The sequence below is a fragment of the Syngnathus scovelli genome, chromosome 15, assembly GCF_024217435.2.
Source record: "Syngnathus scovelli strain Florida chromosome 15, RoL_Ssco_1.2, whole genome shotgun sequence".
In the NCBI taxonomy this organism is placed as follows: domain Eukaryota; kingdom Metazoa; phylum Chordata; class Actinopteri; order Syngnathiformes; family Syngnathidae; genus Syngnathus; species Syngnathus scovelli.
Genome location: NC_090861.1, coordinates 6,451,704 through 6,474,491, shown reverse-complemented (window position 1 = coordinate 6,474,491; position 22,788 = coordinate 6,451,704). Strand labels below are relative to the sequence as shown.

Genomic DNA, 22,788 nt, shown 5'->3' with positions numbered 1-22,788 from the left:
CCAATTTCTATGCCCTGCAGCTAGACTCCATTCATACTGTGAGCAGCCGATTGCTGGAGTATGAAAGGCGTTGTGTTCTCTGAAATAACATTTATGTAAGGCTCTCGGTTTATGCCACCAAATTCACACTCGTCTAACATCCTCAAACTTTAGTATGCGTTAGACCTCAAATGCTGACTCATAAAACGTAAAAAGTGCAAAGTGCTTCGAGTATGATTTTTAATTGCCTTAAGACGAAGCAGCGGTTGCATCCTTGAAAAAGCATGACATTTGAGAAAAACACGTTCACATTGGTTCGATAGAATAAGAAACTAAAAGGCCAATATTACAATACCAAAAGCAACACTGAACAGTAATCCCTCGTTTATCGCGGTTCCAAGACACCCACAATAGGTGAAAATCCGCGAAGTAGTGTCACCCTCTCATTTTTAACATACATACATTTTTGCGTTATCAAGAAATGTACCATATATGTGCATATGTTATCATTAAAACATTATAGTTTCAAACAGGTAAATTGTATAAATATGTGTGTGTGTGTGTGTGTGTGTGTGTGTGTGTGTAACATATGTAGATGTAGCTTAACTGTACATACTGTAAATGTTGATAACTTTTATTATAACTTTTTTACAACAAGGTACACGTGTACATACTGTAAACATGATTTTATAACTTTTATTTTTTGTAACAAGGTACAATACTGTAAATATGTTTTTTAGAATTATGTTTTTATGACAATGTACAAGTGTACGTACCGCAATTGTTTGGGGACTCCCTGCCTTCTGCTGGCGTGCGGGCATCTTTTGTGCCATAATTCCTCCATTTAGAATTTTATTTATTTATTTAATTTTTTTCGAAAAAAAATCCACGATGTACCGAAGCCATGATAAATGAACCGTGATGTAGCGAGGGATTACTGTATACAGTAAGGGTACAAGTGAACCATTTTAATATGCAGTAGACTGGGCACATACCAGCTATACAAAAACATTTCGGGCTACACTGTAGAGTCCAATTAGCGTCATCGTGTGCATTTTAACACCAGGTCTGTGAAAAGCATATTATTACCAGAGCATCGGTGAAGATCATCGGGTATTACAGTATATACATTGGTCAAAACATTCCAATTGTCCTCCTTCAGTCCCTTTGACTTTCCACACATTGTACCAAAAACACAACAAGTAAAAACACGGTACACCAATGCAATGAGCGCTATGATGTTAGCTGCTTATATTTGTCACTGTACATGTCTTAACAGCATGCTGTGTTCATCCATGACCTCTGGGATGTTAGCTCATGTTCAATTAACTAAACTAAGCGATACAACACAGGAAGCACGTTTATAAAAGAATATTTTTAACAAAGGCCAGAGGATTTCATGGGAGGCACATTAGCTATGCTGCTTGAAAATTGCTACTCGTGGTTCTTCGGGGCCTGCAGGCAAGATGTCGCAATCATAAAAACGTATCTGACGAGCGTATTTTTAAATGCAAGTCCAGTATTTCGAATGCAATCACTCCAAAACAGTTGATTATTTGTCAGACGATTTTCATATACTAAATATGCTCTTTTTTTAACCAATCATCTGTGAAAAATTAAGCATGATGCTTTACGGTGTCGGTTTTTCAGAGTTGTCTTGCACAGTATTTTTCAAGGTGACGAGTGTTTTAAGAAAAGTACATTAAAGAGCAAAAAAAAAAAAACTACAATCCTTTAAACCAGGAGTACATACTTATCTGTGAATATGCCTCAGTTTGAATAAGGAAAAAGCCTCTATAAACTCTATATAGATAATAATAATGAAAACAAATATTAAATTTACATTCTTTGTAAATGTGCAGATTCAATCAGTTTTTACATTCTTTGTAAATGTGCAGATTCAATCAGTTTGTTCGATTCTGATGAGAAAGGAGACCGCACAACGGTAAGCAATACTCCCAACTCTGAACTGGTTGAATTAAAAAGTAGCCAAACAAGCGTGTCAAAGACTGATTTGTTATCTTCAAGGCATAGATTCTTTCTTGGCAGGACCAACTCGGGCACGCTTGTCATTCTCCCTACACGCAAGGCTGTTCCCGCAAAGCTGGCTGTCATTTTTTATTTGTTCTCTCCCTGGAACATTTCTAGCCTCTTCTAATAAGGATATATCTGGCAATGAAGTAGTTTGGTTCACTTCCTCACTTCCGCAGGCGTTGGTGAGTAGATCAAACTTTCTGGATTTCAACTTTTTTTGTTTTTGTTTTCCTGAGCCTGTTTTTTCAACTCTGACGGAACTTTTGTTCAAATTTGAACCGAGTCTGCCGTGCTAATACTTTAGCTACACCTGCACGATGCAATGAGATCCATTGCTAAAGCTGTAATAAAGTCTGCTTTTACAAGGACAATGAAGCTGTCAAATGGACACATGTAGGCATTCCCCTTATAAAAAAAAAAAAAAAACATCAAAGAAGTCGCACAATTCTTATTTAAAACACGTTTTGATTGCATGCTCAGAAAAAAAATAATCAGCTTTTTTTTTATAATTTTTTTCGTCAGCACCAGATGGTGAATATTTACTGGCCAAACTGATCCATAAAAAATAGATCTTTAGATTGAAACTTTTATATCAATACTGTACACATATTTTTATTTATTTTTATCAAAGTTTACAAAATGAGCAGAAAGTAAAAGCAAATGTAAAGAAAGATACCTTGGCTTTTACATTTTCTATTTGGTTCCAAACATGCAAAAAAAAAAAAAAAGAGAAAAAGACCACTGCAAAAAGTTGCCCAACATATTGCTTTTTTTGTCGCCAGCAATCCCCCCAAATAGCAAACAAAATTCTGGGGGGACTGATTCAGGTAATATCCGACAGTGTCAAACATGACTAAGCAATATTTTTGGAAAAGCAATTTTAAAAAAAATTGCATTGGATCTCTTAGGCTTAGACTGTGCAGGTGTACCTAATGAAGTGTCTAAAGAGCGTCAAACATATTTTCCCAGCCTGGTAGCAGATGTGTGTGTGTGTGTGTGTGTTTGCTTTGTAGCATCTCAGCTGGACTGACAAAACAGAAACAGGCAAGCTTGAATGCTCCCCCCAGCCTCCCACCCACACACACACAAGTCAAATATGGCTTAAAAGAAGAGATAAAATTATCACAGAATATGAATATGAGCTCATAATTAGCGGGAAACAGTACAAAGCCATTGTTAAAGTTTTGCTGGCAGCAAAAGGATGATACTTCCTCGTTTGGAAAATTCCACCGTCTACTCGTGAAACATGATGGGGTTAGCCAGACCCGCCAGGATCCTTGGCACATGGACTGAGATGATTTCTCCAATCATCTCTGGGAAGCTCACCTTGGCATTGGTCGACTGAGCTTGGACAAACAGGTCAAATGTAAACTGCTGCAGCTTCTTCACCATCTGAAGTGGAAATGATACCAAATATTTGCATGATTTTAAGACTGTAGGTTCATTCCAGGGGGATTATTTCATGCTTAGTTTGCATTCATGAAGGACGAGAAAAAACTTTTTTGAGAGCCTGGAATCAGAAGTCTTGGGCAATCTTTAGTTAAAAATAAAAAATTGAGTATTAAAATACAAGGTGATTAATTTGATTTAATCGAATTTTGACCATTTTTAACATATTGGCCTTGTTCCTTCTATTTTGTAGGGGCGCATCTCACTCACTATGTGGAGGGAATCCATCAGACGTGTGAGATGGTAGAACCTCTGTGAACAGGACGTAACACGATTATTAACCAGCCGGTTGAGTTCGCTGATGTAGGTGTGGCGCAGCTGCTCAAAGCATTTCTGGCTCTTCAGACCTTCCACTGGAACTACAGCAAACAAAAAGGTCAGGATTTTTTCCCCCCCCCCGAGAATACGAACTGGAAATGACCCATATAAAATAACCTATTTTGATGACTTTGCAAAAGAACTAAAACAACCTCTGCATTCAAAACTGTTGCCCTCTTATTAACTTGCATAGAGTTCGTACTGACATGGGAAAAAAAAAATGACTGGACCCGATCAAAACAACATGTTCCCGCAGCTTTGCTAACTTTGTGAACTGACTAACGTTTTAGGCACACTGACAACGCATTAAAAACGACTCTTTCTTGCAACATCAAACAATTCTCTTCAACTAGCCCACAGACGGGAATATGTTGCGTCATCATCGTTAAAGCTCCCTAGTTGATATTCCGCCATTTTGCTGCTGTCCCTATTTTTTTTTCCCCCTGTCAGTTGGGTAAACTAAAATTCTTTTTGAACAGATCCCAACTTACGAACGCTGAAGAGGAGCAGAGCCTTCATGCACAGGAATTCCTCCTGCGTGAGCTGGATCAACGCAAACTCCTGCGACAGGTGCTTCATTCGGACGCAGTGTTCGTACATGGAGGAGATTTGCATCCGTTGCCTGTGTGCGGTAAGAAAAAAGCAGGGTGAGAGGGGCCAGGTCAAAAAAAGACTCATAAAACATTTTTACATGTCTGACATTTGGTTGTGTAATGAGCTCTGCGGGAGACGAGGTGTGAGGTTACCACCAAATTGATTCAAATTGAAATGCAAATGGAACAAATGGATTTTCCTGCTAACAATATCAGGTAATAAAAAAATATAAATTGGGTATTTCCCATTTTGACAAGAGCAGGAGAGTGAGTGACCAGAGGTTTCGCTACAAATGTAAAATCATTTTACTTCTGTTCTATTTGATTAAGATTTGGGGAAATGACCACGTTGTAGAAAAACTTGTGAAGCCAGGATGAAGCGGGAAGAATAAAGTTCTGTAATGTAATGGAATATTTTAGATGATTCCACAAAATATGACTGATGCCAACTGACTAAATCAGTGCACGACCTTACAACTATACTTTCTTCTCAATTTCCTCATATAGAAGCAAAAAAAAAAGAATAAGTAGTGTGTGTGAGCAAAAGTATTTTTTTGTGTGTGTGTGTGTTGTTCCAAACTGCGATGTACATCCATAATAAATGTATTTAGAGGCGTGCGTAACTTTCCAGGCCACTATTTAGGAAATCCAGTACTTAAATGAAATGCAACTCCACTAAGGCTCCATTTTCATTTCTCAGAGCTCTCCCACTTGTTGATAGGTTTCTTTCATCTGCAGCCCAATCTCAATTATTAAAGTGCAAATTGCGAGATGTACAACGTATTACTAAAGCTTTGCAAGTTAAAGATGGAGACTGGGTGTCTCATTTACGACACTTGCCAGTTTTTTGTCCTTCCTACAGGATAACGCTGGCTTGGCAAGGCACAGTAAGCAGCCAAGTGACAGGGAGCACTTTGGTCCATTAACACTTAGCGCTCACATTTCTTTCAAATAGCTCAAATTATACCCACCGTTTCTGAATTACACGAGCTCCACCAGCCGTAATTCACTACTCCAATTTGGATCTGATAATTCATCACACCCTTTAAGAACAACTCGGTAATCTGTGTTCTATTCGGACATTCAACTTGGGAACTTTAATTTACTTTTAAATTAAATTTTAACCTCTTGCAACTCTTTCAATGGAGCTTAATGTCGCAGAAATTGCAAATTGAGTTGAACACTACTGGTGTAACACCAAATGAGATGTGTTAAAAGTTCTATTCATGTTCATGGCAAAAAAATTGTGGCAGCACAGTGGACTAGCTTTGTTTTGTTTTTTTCATAACGTTGGCGTAAACTGCCTGCCCAACTTTTTGTTGCTGCTTTGCATAATGGTGTCACGTTTGAGAAAGGTACAAACAGTAAAAGGGGAAAGTAAAATAACAGACTAATGGAAATTTCTGCTTTTGCCCCCTGGCCCCTAACTTCACACTCTGAATCCCATCTGGCATTAAAAAGAAGAAAATCCCATGGTAACCAAAACTATTTCTCATTTATTTTAAAATCCCTAATATATATATTTTGCTTCTCTATATATTAGGTTGTTTTCAACAAAGGAGTGAAAAAGATATGATCGCAAGAATTAGTGTCAGAATGTGTCAAGTGAATTTGATCATTTACTCGTTGAAGACCAGATCAGGCGCAAAGTACAGCAGCCTGCCGTTGGCGTTCTTATAAGAGCGCCATCCCAAGGCAAACACCATCACAGTCATCCAGGAATTCTGGATGGCAGTCATTTGGTCATCCACGTGTAGAGTCCTAAAACCTATAAAGAGATATTAGACATTTTAAATCACCTATAAAGGTTTAAAGTCTAAAACGTTGACTATCTAATTTTCTAATAAAATGACAAGTGGGATTCCTCATGGATCAACTTTAGGGCAACTATCTTTCCATTGGCTTATTATTGTTTTGCCCAACTGGTTATCCAATTCTGTCATAACCAATGGACAAATCATTTCATGCTGATTTTTTACTTTTTGTGCTTTCTTGTCAAATACATCTAAATGCATTTCTCCAGTCAAACATTGACATTGACAACATAAAAAAAATAGTTGCTCTTCATTCAAACAGCCCAAAAATATAGCATGTTTAAAAATCTTGTACTAAAATAACAATGTTTTCCGACCGGATTTCTGCCTGGAAAATTGATGCTTGTGGCATGACTTAGGATTTGAAACTCAGTGTCTTACCTGGGAGTCCTTTAGCCCATTTGACCACTTTGACGAGTTGTCTTTCTCCAAGCTCATTGAGGCTGGTGAGCAGACTGGCTGCTGAGTCAGGCTGGCCATAATCGTAGCCTGCATTCACAATCTCCGGCTCGATGGATTCCAAGATGTTAAGGAAGACCAGTTGGGAGTTGGAACTCAGGATCGACACACTTTGGATACTCTCTGGTTTGTTTATACCAGGATGGTCCTCTGAAGTTCTTAACTTTTTCAGTTTGCGTGCTACCGAAGGAAAAAAAAAACAGTGTCAATGTTTTCTTGGATCAATCGTGGTGAAGAGACAATGCTTAAGTAGTGATGGATCAGACAAAAAAGCCTTTCTCAACGTCAATCATTCAGATTCCGAAAATACGACAATCATTTATCTTCTTATGCCATTATTGCCACTGCAGTTTAATTCAAGTCATTCCACTTTTAAAATCATTGATTTAGAAATGCCTCATGCAGCCACTGTTTTTTTTTTTTTTGATAAAAAAACAATTTTAACCAACAATACCAAGACTAATCTTCTACTCTCCCGAGCTTTTGAGTCATATTGAACAGATGAGTCTCATCTGCTGAAAAGGTCTGAGGTCATCTTGTGTGTTTTTTTTTTGCTGGCCTATTTTTAAAGAAATGTTCCTACCTGTAAGATTTTGCTGGGTTGCAAAGACATCTTTGAAGCACACAACTGGATAAATCATGGCCATTTGCATTACATTTGGGATTCAGCTTTCACTAAAACGCTGAGTGAAATTGTGAGATGGCGAATGGAAAAGGCACAGTAGTGAAATTGAAAGACGTCAAGGAGGAAAAAAGACATCCTAAACTTCAAGACCAAAGTGACGCATGCATCGATGGAGTACCTGTTACATTTTATCTGAGTTAATAGTTTTCTGCTTCTGCCATCAAGTCTACACCGCATCATGCTGAGAAAATGTGAATCGTATAAGACGAAAAAAAAAAAAAAACTGGACGTAACTCCCAACAATAAAGATGAGTAACAACAACGTTAACTGGTAGAAGTTTAGCACTCTCAAATCCTGGAGAGGTGGTGGTTAAGGGCTGCTTTACTGCCTCGGGGCCTGGACGTAAATCAACGACGGACGGGCATAAGTCATCAACTAAAAAAAATACGTTTTCTGGAGTGGGCCAGTTCTGACCTCAACTCAATTGACCACCCAAGAATATTGCTGAACTGAAAATTTTGTGAAGTTGACTGGTCCAAAATTCCTTCTGACCAGTGTTCAGTTCAGATCGGCAACTACAGCAAATGTCTGCTTGCGGTTATTGTGGCCAAAGGAAGCCCAACCAAAGTTTCATGCTGTTTTCATCCTGCGAGGTGATGTCTTCTCTTCTGTCCAAAAGTATTGTTGTGACTTTGATGATCTTCAATTTGAAGAGGTGGTTTTATTTGTGCAAATGTTTGTATGTGGACTCACCTGTTCATCATCCAGATTCTCATTTGTAGTTTGTCAATGAACCATAAAAAATGTTTAACCAAAGATTTCCGGCTTTGAGTGTATCTTGTGGATGCTACAAAATTTTTGTTTGTGTTTTCTTCCTCGTTGAGTTCTAAAAGTATCTACTCTGCCAGAATGGACGTCCGTTTGGGGACAATACAATTGTTGTCCAAATTATTGTCTGTACTGAATTTTCCTACCTGTTGACTGGCAGTAAATGTTAATTGTCTCGTGATTGCTTCTCAGAGCTTCTACGGGGAGACTTTTATTAAAACTGCTAGCTAAGTTTGCAGCTCACTTGGCTCAATATTGAATTGCCAGTTTTAGACACAACTTAAGCCGGCCTCAATTGAGGTAGACGTGAGAGCAAATTGCAAATTACATAAGGAGTATCATTTGCCAGGCTAACCTATCTAAATTTTGATCCCATGACAAACATCAAATAAAAATGCTTAATTAAAAGTTCCTGCTGGGGATTGTCAGTCGTGGCTTTGATTCTTTCTTCGAGGGGGATAAAAAACACTGCACGCATATATATAAAACCTTCAAGTTGTCAAAATGTATAGTATACAATGCAATGGGACGGTGATCAGCTCAAACTGGTGATGTGAATTGCTCAGTTCAATTTTAAAAGGTAGCTCATGGCGTCTCCTACGTAGTGATGGCACATTAATAATTTTGTTTGTTTTCGTTCCATTGGGGTCCTAAAAGCCATACAAGGCGATGAGCTGTCTTTTACACATAGTTCCACCCTTCCCAAGCCTTCATTTTTCTATTCATTCGTCAAATGACGAGCTCTAAATATCACCGCAGGATGATCGGTGAATGAGGACAGCTTGCAGGAGCTGCATCCTGCTATGAAAAAGCTCCTTCGTTTATTTTTTTTTGGGGGGGGGGGTGGTTGAGTTAATAATTAACATTCCAGCAATAATAAAGAATTCATTTAATCCAAAATTGAACCTTTTAAATGCTACTTGAGCAGATGCCATACGGAACAAAATTCATAAAATTAACTGTTGTTTGCCTCTCTTTAAAGACTTTCCAGAAATGAAAGGAATAAAAGTGTATCTTAAAATAAAAAAAATAAAAAAACTACATGTACTACATGTTCTATTCCGCGATGAACTAGTACTAGACACTCTAGTAGAGTGCTGACCTCCACCATGGCTGCGCAATGTTAATTTGCACCAGAAATATGGAACAAATCCAATTCTGGATCATAGTCAAAAATTAATTGCTTTATCCTGTTCCTTACCGCAGCTGCACATCAAATTTTATTCAGTTTTGTTCCCATTGAGTTGCACTAGTTGAAAAAAAGTGCAAATTATATGTGTTCAAAAGAAAGTGAGCGTCACCAAAGAGTTCTTTCTTTTAGTACAAAACACGCATGTCCTAATTTAATTTTCTTTTGTTTCTGGAAAAACATATTTCTTCCTTCAACCAAACCATCTTGGTTTTTTTTTTTAACCTGTAAAAAAAAAATATATATATGCAATATAATATTTTCTATATATATTTTTGACTCGTTTTTTTTAACCTGTAAAAAATAAATAATAATATATACAATATAATATTTTCTATATATAATATTTTTGACTCGTTTTTTTAACCTGTAAAAAAATAAATGATAATATATACAATATAATATAATATTTTCTATATATATTTTCGACTCACAAACATGCGTTCTGTTCTCCAATATCGCCAATGTTTTGGCCTCCGGATCTCTACTAAACGTGTGGAAATGGTGCTGTGACATGCCGCAAGTGAACGACACATTTATGATGGGCACATACGCGAAAGGACTCTCGTTTTAGCCCCGACTAGAAAAGATGTGCCTTTTTATGACCAATCACGGCATTTTTGCTCGGCGGGTTTGTCGCTAACTCGAGGCCAAATTACCAGCGTGTCTGCTGCTTTAATTCACATGTCTCGTGTCAGCTTCGCGCCTACCATACAATTTTCACTGTAAACGGAATGAGAAAATGGAGGGGAGTGGAAATTGAACACAAGACCAAAATTAGTCTACTACAAGTCAATTCTTACAGCCTAATATGACAAGCAGATGTAGCAGACAGTAAGGGGAAGTGAATAAAATAGGTCTAAATTGCACGGCAGGCTCAGTCAGGGGCTTGATTATCACTAACATCCCCTATTGTGATGATGCTCCAATTGAGAGTTGTCGAGGATGTGCAGTGAAGAAAGACTAAAGTACTTGGTCTTTCTTGGCAAAGCACACTACTACTATTACAACTTCGCCTTTCCTGTAATGCGTTTTGTCCATGCAGTACACAGCTTATTAGCATTCATTAAAGACAGCAGATTACTAATGGAATAGTTAAGGAGTACTTTGGGTGTGAAAAATCTTACAGTAACGTGATCATTTGGTGGTCATTTTCATATAATCTGGTCAGTAAAAATTAAAAATGCTTTTTAGCAATTTGTGTTATCTTAGTTTTTATATGGGTATTAATAGTATTATAGGGTATTTTATATGATCGTTAAACCCATGTCAACGTTGACATATAGTAGTTTAGACGTGTTCACAAATTCATACATTCATTCTAAATAACATTTATTTTTCTGTCTGCTATTGTGCGAGTATAAAATAGCACTTAAGTACCCTCACTAACAGTACAGTAAAGACAGTTTGGGTGAAAAAGAAATGGTCCATATTTGTAAGAAAAAAAAAAAAAAAAATAGCAGAAGATCCAAAAATTCAATCAACTACTGCCAAGACTTCATATTAGTATTTTTTTTTCAGATGGAAAATTAATTGACATGGCTTTACCATTATTGATGAAATTCATTGAAAATGACCCTGAAAATCATTTTTCGTGTGTTTTAAAACTATAACACACATACTGAACCCATTTCTGCATTTTCAGGAATAAGGCCAAGCAGGTTGTGGGATCCAGCATGTTTTTGTTTATGTGAAAACTGATCCAAGAACTACTGATTCTTTTCGGAGGTAAGACGTTTACAAATGGCTCAGCTGTTTCCCTGCTTTTTTATTTTTATTTTTTTTACATAGTCTATGTTTTTGTGTCTTTGGTGGAGATTGATGCTTAAATGTAAAAGCATCAATTTAATAATAGTATGTTTGTCCACCCTACCTCCAAGAGTCATCCCGGCTTCAAAGCACTTCTTCAGCCGACAAGATGGGCAGTTTTTTCTCCTCAGTTTATCGATGGTGCAGTCATTCTTGCTGGCACATAAGTATTTCTGCTTGCCTTTGGATAAAAAAAAGAGCAGATGTCATGTGTCCATAAGAACAATGACCGACGTCATTTGCGACCCCTGTTTACCTTCAGCCGCTCTTTTGAAGAAAACCTTGCAACTGCCACAGGTGAGCGCACCGTAATGGCACCCAGATGCCTCGTCTGCACAAATTAGACATGTTCTCTGTGGCGGGTAGAAGTATTCCATGGGGAACATATGCTCTCTGCCAGTCTCAAACCTGTAGTGCACCGCAAGAAAGACACAGTTAATGCAATCAAATGATTTGAAGTCCTGCATATTTGAAACTCTTGGCCATGTTTCTATTTGGAAGTACCTCGCTTGGGCACTGTTTTGGTATTCTATCTTTATTGGAGCTTTTTTTGAAATAAAAGCCTCCACTCTTCAAATAAATGCTTGGTAGACATTTATCTACCTTAGCCATTTTAAGTTTAAGACAAGTAAAGCTGGACGTTAAAGTTGTAATGCAAAGCATGTGCAGGCAGTGAATATGTTAAAATAGCCTGAGTTATATCTTTTTACTTTGCGTAATAAATCGGCAGCTTCTAACTCCGTGCTTTTGGGACTGGGGACGGTGTGGGAAATATTTGCGTGTCAAAAGTGCAGCCAAATGGCTGACAGGGTGGGTGGTAGTGGTGGAAGGGAAGAGGCAAGGGGGGCAGGATGCGCCCAGCGTCAGCCTTTGCGCACAGACACAGATGATGGTTGGGGCGGTGTAACCCACCCAGACATAACGACGACTCGGATATCAAAATTCACGGTAAAAGACACAAGGGCAAAATGAGTTAGGAAAAAAAACACACGGCAACTCCATCCAGGTTAAGATCACTGTGGTAGATTTCACAAATTAACAAAGGCAGCCAGCGCACGTAATCTCGAATGAAAACGATACAGGAAACCGTTCCGTCCCATTAGTGATAATTGTGCTTATCTTAAAATACAATGCATTTGTACATTCTCCAACTTTGTCAAGCAAATGAAACAAATGAAGAACCAGAAAGCTATTACTTCAACTGTTTCTTCATCATTATTTACTAGTTTTATATTCTTACAAAACAATTGAGAGTAATGTCAAAGGATACAAAAAAAAAATTGAAACAGCATATGTACACAGGATAGGAAGCAGTATTAATTCTGCAAGCGAATGTGGGGATAGTTGTATCCTAATTTTGCGTACAGGAAGGAAAGAAAGGGTGCCAAAACAGTTTCCTGCGGAGCCACCATGAGGGGTGGGGAGGGGGGGTGCTAAACTATAATCCAAAAATACTTGTTCACTCCCATAAGGTGAGAGCTTAGTTGAACTTTGGGGTCAGTGAAGTCACGTTCAAGTTTTTAGATGTCATGTTGTGTTTTTGTTGATTTGGTTCTAGTCGTGTTTTAGTTTTGTCAAGTTCTCTCCCTGTGTCCACTTGTTCTCATTAGCCCAGTTACTTAGTTACTCAAGTCTTGTCCAGGTGTTCCTGGTTGTCTCATCAGTTTACTAGTATTTAAGTCCCTGTTTTGATTCTGTTCTTGTTGCTTCATTGTGTTGGCTGTGTCACTTTCATGTTATTGTGAGTCCTATTTTTCTTACTTTATATATATATGCCCATATTTGCTGTTACTTGGGTCCTCAACCTTGCCAAACTGTGATAGTAAGCAAGCTTTTAAAACAATACACATTTTAATGTGTATCTTGGGACAAACAAAGATGACAACAATAATGATAAAGCTGCAGTACATTCTTGTTCCAATGCTAAATAAAGGTTTTTGTTTAAAAAAAAAAAAAAAAAAACTTGACAAAACGATAGTGATGCTGTAATTGGGTTAATCAGATATTATATCTCATGGCGTGGGATTTCAACTCCAAACAATGGTGTAAAATACCAGCAAGTGGTGAAAATGAAAAAGCTTTTCTTGTACCTGCTGGTGACAAAAGTATAATTTGATTAATGTAGGGAGACATGCAAATTGTTATTTGTGTGTTTACGTTTGTTCTATTTCATTCCGCTGTGGCGTGACACTGACATCATAGTGCACAACATCTGGGGAACTGAACGTGGAAAAAAAAAACGCTTTCTAGTTCAAAGCTACTTTGGCCTTTTTCAAGAATTTGATTTATGTACATTAGTATAAAGTCACTTTGACTTATCGTACTGAAGAAAATGCATAAAAATAAGTTAATTAGAAAAGGAGTGCGTGCTTGAGCTCCTCACTGGCGCGGGCGGGCTTTCTCGTCGGTCGGAGGACATGCCTAGGAGCCATGCATGAGGGATTTGAAACAAGTCAGCCTTTGGGTCTCACAAATCCTAAAAATTAGTCCACTTGTCAATCTGCTGTCTCTTAAAATGGAATAATGAACATATTATACTTAACTTAAAACATCTGTAAAAACCAACACTAAAAAATATTGGTGATGAAAACAGTTGAGAAAATTTCCCCCTAAATCCCAAACAAATTTCAAGTGAACAGTTGCGGGAATCCACATCTGGAGTCGCTCACCTGCAGTGTGACATTTTGAACACAAACAAAAGATGGGCAAAAGGTGACCTAATGTCTGTGTTAGGTGTCTAGTCTACACCAAAATAAAATTTGACCTGTTTCCCTTCATTCAGGCCTCATTTGTGATTTGGCCGCTGCAGGCTTCACCGCCGTTAAGTAATTCAGTATAAATATGATTTGATGGATGGTGTCGGTAGTGAGATGTATTAGCCGGGGGCTACCGATACCAGACAGCGCTCACAAGCATGAGGGATGACATCAGCCAGACATCGGCTGTCTGCTGTCCACTAAGCTCTGTTGACAGTTTTTGTTGTTCTTAATAATTCTCGGGGCTTAGATCCATTCTTTGTTGCATTCAGTTAAAAACACAAGGGGAGTCCAATTAAAGATTCGATCCACTTGCTGGAATTTTGTGTCGTACCGATATAATTTAGTGCATTATCTCTTACTGGCAAAAAACATTTTTTAAATAGCACCTTGTTCATAATGTATTTTGAGATTGTTTTGCGTTTTGTTTGTTGTTTCCAAATCTGGCTATAAATATTCATTTACTTTCTGCCACTCATGCTGTGAGCTGGAGTCTATCCCAGCTGGTTTTGAGCGATAAGGGGGGTCCACCCTGGATTAGTTGTCACAGAGCAAACGCAGAAAAAAAACAACAACACTTAAAATGTAGAAGTTGACAATTCACATAAGATGCATGTTAACGAAATTCCCGAGGAAAATTGATTACCTGAAGAAAATGAAATATGGCAATGCACACACAAAGATCCCGGCTAAGATTTTAACCCAGAGCCCCAAAACCAGACATGCACATCACGTCCAAACCTAAAATATCACTTAACTTAAGTCGCATAACCGTTATTTAGGGCAAGGGTGAATTAAAGAGCGTGACACCAACTTAAAAGTATGCTTAGAAGTAAGCTTGTCATAAATACCCAAATCACAGTTCAATGCAAAATGAGGTCACCAGTTTAACATCAAATATTAGAACACAGAACAACATGATTAATAATTAAAAATTTCATTCCATTTAAGTTTAAGAGACAGATTCCTGCTATTGGTCAACTGAGCTCACAGTAATTACTTGAGCCCAGTCATGATCCTGGGTCAGTTGGTCACTAATCTGGCAAGCAGAGTTGGTTTTTTTTTTTTTTTTGGCCAAAGGCTTTTCGTTTCATCTTGTTAATTAATGCCTGTTTGCTTTGTGTTATGGCCATACATAAAATAGCTGCGCAAATGTCACCCCGGGCAGAAACTCTTATTAGGAACACAACCCGTTATCAGCCAATTGATAACGGTAATGACAATATAAAAAAAAAGTGAAATTAAATTATAAATAATAAGTAATATGTTACACTACATTGCAATTGTTTATTTGGCCCAACAAAGTCACATTTATGGAGTTAGGGTTCATTGTAGCTGCCACTTTTTTTTTTTTTTTCTTCCATAAAACTACTTTTAAGTACACTTTGTGATGCTTACCTTGATTCGTTGTAGGGAACTTCCACCCATTGTCCCACCTCGGTCTTGATGTAGTTGTTGTCGGCATATGGCGGCATTAACATCCCACTCGGGGGGTACCACGGCTCGGTACGTCCTGCGCTTCTATCGTAGGGCTCGCAGATGAACGCCGCCGCGTTGGCCGTACTCGTGTGCGGTGTTGACACGCACTGCCTCGTCCCCCAAAGCTGAGCGTTGTACCTGTCCCCGTGGATGTAAGTGCTGGCCCACTGCGTGTCATTCGTCACCCCGTTTGGCTCCTCTGACTTGACACCAACGCCGTATTGCTGATGGTATCCACCGCCGTATTGATCAAGATGGTATCCACCGGCGTCTTGTCCGTAGCCTGAAGACACCGCCAGGTGCTTGAAGGCTCGGCATGACGGTGCCACGATGCAGTCCCGCTCGTGCAGCACGCTTGTGGTGAAAACGCTTGCCATGTGGTCAAATGGTTTCGAAGTTACTTCGGAGGAGTCTCCGAGGGTGAACTCCAAAGAAGAGGTCGGATTGATGTGCTGCTGTGATAAAGTTGCCTCGGAACTTTTAAACATCACGGCTCGTCCTTCTTGTCCGGAGGAGCGCCTGTACTTGGGTTCTACTTGGTATGAACAAGCGGTGGCGTGGAGGTGGTCGCTGGAGGCGCACTGCGGGAGTGCGTGTTCAGCGTCGCTGGCGTCACTGTCCACGGTGAGCCCCAGAGACACGGACACGGCTTTGCAGAGCTCACGGGCTGTCTCCGAGATGGAAGCGCAGGCATTAATGGAGGGAGGGTCGCCCACGCGGCAATGCGCCTTGGGTGAATCCTTGTGCGCATCAATCGCTCTATGACAGCTCTGTTTGCCCCTGTCATGTGTTCCGTAAATCTTCTCAATGTCAGCGTCGTTCAGCCGGCTCGTCTCACCTCCTGTGGACTCTTTGGCCAAAAAGCCATTTTCTTCCGGCGCATCTTCGCCAGTCCCAATTTTGTCCCCGGCTGGCCATAATGTGCTACAAGATGACTCTCTGCTACTTTGGCTCATTTCCCAAAGAGACTGTGTTGTTTTTTGTTTGTTTGGTTGGTTTTTGCCACTCTACAAGTCCGGAGAGTGAACTTTTTTTCGGCGCTCCGTGCGACCGTAGAGGCGTCCAATGAATTGTGCGAGAAGATTAGAACCTCGTCAAATAAAGAAGTGAGTCAGAGTTCTCTCACTGAACAAAAGCACTCATGTGTTTGCTCTTTCCTACCACCAATCGCACATACAGGACACGACGACCAGTTGCGTGGAATTAAAACGTGTTGATGAAACGACAGTCCTTATTCTAAAATCAATTTGTGATGAATGTAACTCACGCTATAGACACAAAGCAATCCTTTGGATCAAATGCGCTCAACTGCGCGTTCTTGCGTAATCCCAAAGTGGCACGAAGTGGGAAGGGCAGTTAGAATATACGCGTGTCTTTAGGGGTGGAAATGACATTATTATATAATTTTGCGTATCCTTGCTGGATCGTGTGCCACTTGACCCACTGTCCACCCAAAAACACATTTTATAAAAAGTTTGTTTCACTGGGTGATTTACCCTTGCTCTGGCCACGTTTTAACACACAGATTCTTCCCAAAAATCATAAATGGGTTTACTATTGTTCATTTAATATTTTGTCTGATATGAAATGGTAACTAATCCGCGATAAAGTATTATTCCCCCAGTTTGCTTTTGATCTCGATTGACACACGTCAAGTGTTTGACAGCCTGAAAATGTGTATCATTTTAAAATGATTTATGTATTTATCCATAAATAGGAAGAATTCGAACATATATAGATTGCCATGGGAAATCCCTTACCCCATTTGACCCAAATGAGTCGAATAATGTCACTCCTTTGTAGACTTTGATTACTTTGGTAACTATCATGCCTCCTATGTTGGTACAATATGATAATTTTAGACATATTTCAAACTTTATTCCAAGTCTGCTCCCTCTGAGACCCATTTTGAAAATGCACCAGGGCACCTTACACCTCCAGGGACAAAAATGACTCAATGTACTATTTGTCGGGAGGGAAAAAAGTATTGCCAAAATAATTCAGTTACATCCGGTAACTTGAGCCACGGAGGACTATATTTGGGGGCGTCCTGAGCACCACAGTGGAAAAACTTTTAGGGCCCATGAGCATCCAGATGTGCATGAGCTCCATGCAAATCCTACATATTAGTCTCAGGGTTTATTATTCAGCTCCAGTTGCATTTTTGAAACAGTTGAGTGTACGATGTACTCTGCCACAGACCTCACAATGTAATGAGATTCTGTCTTGACAGTTATTTGTGCTTCATTTTGATGATTACTCTATAATATATAGAATCTCTATATATAACTATATTCTCATCAATGTAGTTTGCATTCAATGATGTGGATTCCTGCTAAAATATGTTCTTAATTCACCACCCACCCACATATCCATTTTCTAAACTGCTTATCCCGTTCAGGGTCGAGGTTGGCTGGACCTGAGCTCCCTTTGTGAAAGGAAGACTATATTCTGGATTGGTCACCATCAATATCAGGAGAAATATAAAGTCTGAGGGAGAACTGAACCCACGCTGCCAGCAACAAAAGTCAGGCAAGTGCACCAACAATACACAATGAGTGAGCCAAAGCTAGCATACTCATTAACTTTTACAGTTGACTTTTTTTGTACTCTGCTGCCTACGATCAGGTCGGTAGTGCAAATGAGAATCTGTTCTTACCTTGCCAAATACAAATTAAGTCCATCCAAAGCATCATATAGCCCATCTTGATCACATTCAAAAGTGGTTTCAAAGCAACATGAGTGTGTGAATGCTTTGAGATGATGCTATGATACGGCATCATTTTCAGGCAAGTTGGTTTTTGACCTTGATCTACCCTTTTTTCATCAAAAGTGAAATAATCAAAGTGTGGGATGAGTGATGGTAGTTTATTGAGGCAGTCCTAATAAAATCTGTTGCGTTTCTTGTGATATGGACAAAAGTTGAAAGGTTGATTACAGATGAACTTGATACAAATGTAACTTATTTACAATCAAATGGCCTCACGCCGCGTTTACATGCATCGAAGAAAACCTAAATACTGTACTACATAAAAATGATTTCAACTGACTGTTAGATTTGTGTGCTAATGTTGACTTATACATCTGGAACTGTTTAACGGTGTTCTACATGCAGTATATCTGACCACTGCTACAATAGTTTTTTTTTTTTTTAAATAGGCCATTTGTCGTCTTAATCTGTCTCGTTTTTCTTGCATGTCTCAGTCAGGCGACAAGCTAAACACGCGGCTAAAATGACCACAAACAAACATCGCGAGAGCATTTCTTTGAAAAGAGGGAAAGTACGAGCCGTGACTTCTGTAAATAGAATGCCTCATTAAAGAAGAAAATACCAAACGTCCTCATCATAACACGTTATTCACATGTTCAGTCTGCTCTGGTTTAAGGTGTCGCCATTGCCCCCCCCCCTCCCCCCCCCAAAAAAAAAAAAAAAAATGCCAAATGTAATATGCAAAGTGGAATTTTTGTGTGTGTACGAATTGCATGTTTGCTTGGTCCTTTGAGTTTGCTTCCATTCTTTGTGCATAAATGTTTCTTGGTGTTCAGCTCGGTAGTATCTGTTGCTCCTGGCAGCGGCGCAAATCCAAGCGAGCATGAAACAAGTGCGCGCCAGTGCCAAAAGCGCATATGGGCACTGCTATTGCTTGATGTTACTAACTCTCGTTTGTGTGGGACATCAAGGCTAATTTAGTTTGGATTTTCAAATACGACCGATGAGCCTGTAATTGATGATCTTTCCGTGTTTTGTGACAAGCAAAAGGCCATTATTTTTAACTTCAAAGCTTTTGCATCCTTTCTGTTGAAGCCCAACTTAAATCATTCTTTACAAATGTACCTTGCTAACTAAACAAGACAAAAATATGCTGCTCAACGATTTTTCCACTTCTATACATAGAATTGATTTGTTTGGTTATTTTGAGTCGTGATGGAGGTGTCTTATATCCTTTTTTTAGCGGACCACTCATTTTGATTTGTGTAATCCAGTTTATCTTGTTTAACTTGGTGTGTATTTCATGTTGAACCAAGAGTTGGCTGTTATCAAGATAAAGATCTTTGTTTTTTGTTTATGCTAGGCTTTTTATTAACGGTCTGCTGCTCGGGGTTGGACAAACAGACCCAAATCGAATGCTCCTCAATTTTCTTTTTTTTATTATTACTTGTTCACGAGTACCCGTAGCCGAGTGCCGTTTTAGTTGGCTCAACCTCTAACTTGTAAGTTTAGCTAACCACGTATCGCTTTGAATTCGTTTGCTAAACGTCTCAGATGTGTAATAAACAGGAAAAGAGCCAAAAGGGCCTTGCCTGACCGGAGATACAATATTTACTGCTCAAAAGCTTTTTTTTTTTTTTTTTCCACCACAAAACAGGAAGCAGGCATGAAACCATCATGTGTGATTTTTATCTTCATATCATTACACAGCCAATCCTCAATGATTGGTTACTTGGAGAAAAAGACCCCAAAAAAAAAACAAAAAAAACATGCTGACTCATCTTATCCACCTGAAAATTTGATTCTAGATTCTGCGTGATTAATGAAATGTGTGTCACAGGACGCACGAGTGAACTAAGTGTTGCTCATCTGTGGAATTACAATCAGGCAAGTTTTAGAGCTGCAACTTGCCGGTGATATGTAGCACCCCTTAAGCCCCCCCCCCCCTGTGCCCGTCCGTTACACACTACATCCAAATCGCAGCCTTTGTAATTGAAAGGATGTGGCTTGCATTACAATTCGAGCACAACTGGGCCTCGCTACAGAAGCCACAAGTGCTAATGGACACACTGCACTAACTGTACTTTGCTTCACTTTTCAAGTAACTGAAATTTAATAGTATAATTTCTGCTCAAGCGTTTAATTTACATCATGTACTTTTTGGTTTATAGCTTTGAGTGAGATGATCGCACATTGTCACTTTGTTTTGGGGTGGCAGTATTTGGCGTTGTTAAGCGTTAGCCAAACGTCTTAAATGCTCTACTTTAAAATAGTTTTTCACACTGTGATTGAAATTGATTTTCTAACTATGTGCTTTCATTTTGATGCATCTCTTGAATTTAAATAAGTTGTGTTTTCAGTTCCAAATTATTTTCTATCAACTAAATTGCACTGACAATTAATAACAAGTGTTGATTAATTATTAGATTTAATAAGATAAATAAATCGCGAAAAGCTCAGATTGCATTTTTGTAGTTACATTTGGGGAGGGAATTGAGCTCTGTGTGAAGATTTAATGTTGCAGGTGGAAACATTCAAATAGCTAAGTCCAGTAGACTCGTCTCGACTGCACGTTTTGTTTGAGCACGAGGGGGCGGGGGGGGGGGCTTTTGTAACAATTCCAATGCCACGAAATTGAGCTCAGCAATCAGAAAATCTCATCAAAAATCTCATTTTTCAAACTATTGTTGCAAATAATACCAGAGAGAACAAAGTCATTTGGATAAAGTTGCAAAATGTTGCTTTTTCCTCCTCAATTTGGAACTATTCAAAGAAGCCGCAAACACATCTCGTTTAAAATGCTGCAAATGGATCGTCATGAAAATAAAAACTATTGTTTTTCAAATGACAAATACGAGAAAATCAGGAATTCCTCTCGCTACTTTTACATACTAAATGAAATGTTATGACATCATCAGCCACATCCAAGACTAGAACCTTGAATGGTGACCACCACTCTTGATAGGCCAAGGATCTTTCCTTTTGATCCACATTCACCTTGATTGTGTCCATCCTTCCAGATATGAGACAGCAGGATTAAAAAAAAAAAATCTAGAGTTCATTCCCTCTTTGAGGTAGTTTTATCATGTTGTAATATTCATTATCCAATGTTCTGATTATGATCACCTTCTGATTATTATTCATCCCAACTGACTGCTTGCCGGAAAAACAAATTGTACATTCGATCATAAAGGCTAATTTATGGCCACCTGGGTCATTTCAAGGAAATCCATGCCAACATACAAATGATTTAGAAGCCATCATTTTTAAAAAAAATTTCAGATGAACTGATCTTGCCTTAACTTTCGACGAAGGAACTTTCCTCCCCTTTCCCAAACTTCCACTTGAGTTTGTGTAACCTTGAAGCTTCATGTTCACACATTTCCCACTTTTTCAGGGGAAGGTCTGATGTCTCAGCCTTGGCATTTTGCCTCTGCGAAGCCTTGCTTTTTTGTCTCGGCTCTCCCACACATTCCCTCCGTTATCTCCACCCCTTCTTTCAGCTCCACAGCAAAGTGTAATATCAGTACTCACTGGCAGAAAAAGTCAGAGCAGGAACTTATTACCGGCAATCCTTGCCAACTTGTAATGCCGAAAACTGTCATTAGCGCTTTGTTCCTACTCGTTACGAGATCCAAACCAAGCTACTATAATGAAGCATTACTATCAAACCTTTAACTACTTTACACCAATCATGAATTCACATAACAATTAAACAATCAACTCAATGGAATTGCAGGTTGCTTATGTAAACTACAGGGTCCGGCAAAATGATCTGACACGTTTGTAGGTTTAATAAGATGCAAATAAATTAAAGAAGCAAAAACGCTTTTTTTTTTTTTTTTAAAAGTGCATATAATGCCATTTTGTTTTGTTTTGGTTAATTTCATTTTCGAATAATGTTATTTGGTCTTACCGCTGCCACATTTTCTCGAGTTCTGGCGGTGCGAGGTCGGCCGGTCGATTTTCGTTTCAATGCTGATCCACTGGCTCTGAAGTTAGTAACCCGTAACAAAATCGTGTTTCGAGCAGGTATGGCATCATGTCTACCAAGTCTGAATTGCAAACGGAACGCTCGTTGTGATGCAGTTACAGATTCGTTCTTGATCATTGTTTCCACAATGAAAGCGCGATGCGCACCAGTCCAATTCATGTTAGCAACTGAAACGAAACAAAATAACATTATTCGAAAACGAAACAAAAATGAAATGAAACGAAACAAAACAAGACGGCATTACAGTGATCCCTCGCTACTTTGCGTTTTGTTTATCGCGGTTTCACTACATCGCGGACATTTTTTTCCAAATTAAAAAAACATTTAAAAGTCAAAATCAAACTTCTAAATTGAAGAAACATGTGCCTAACCTTTCGGACAATGTGGTATTGCTCCAAATGTTCGTTTACATTCCTTTAGAAGTCCGTTTTCGCGTGTTAGCACGATCGCGAATTAGCATCTTTCCGCTAACTCGTTAGCCTGCCCAGTACTTCTTTTTGATGACCGTACTTCGCGGATTTCACTTATCGCGGGTGGGTTTTGGAACCAATTATCCGCGCTAAACGAGGGATTACTGTATATGTACTTTTCGAAAATAAAACTTTTTTCTTTCTTTAATTTTTTTAGCATTTTATTAAACCTACAAATGTGTCAGATCATTTTACTATTTTCTGTACTATTGCGAAAGCATATTCCAGCAAGGCTAGTTCAAGGCCCTTCCAGGAGAGCAAAATGCAGGTGTTAAGCGTCA

General features: G+C 38.9%; 1 protein-coding gene across 1 annotated transcript; it reads right to left on the bottom strand.

The window, feature by feature from the left end:
- Positions 1–205: 205 nt before the first annotated feature.
- LOC125982011 (androgen receptor) lies at positions 206–16,656 on the bottom strand. The gene is made up of 8 exons (XM_049742148.2): positions 15,253–16,656; positions 11,355–11,506; positions 11,163–11,279; positions 6,569–6,826; positions 5,997–6,141; positions 4,272–4,402; positions 3,673–3,821; positions 206–3,405 (listed from the first exon to the last, which is right to left on the bottom strand). Exons 1-8 carry the CDS (start codon positions 16,287–16,289, stop codon positions 3,247–3,249), a joined length of 2,148 nt encoding a protein of 715 aa, XP_049598105.1. The 5' UTR covers positions 16,290–16,656; the 3' UTR covers positions 206–3,246.
- Between the last annotated feature and the right edge of the window lie 6,132 nt (positions 16,657–22,788).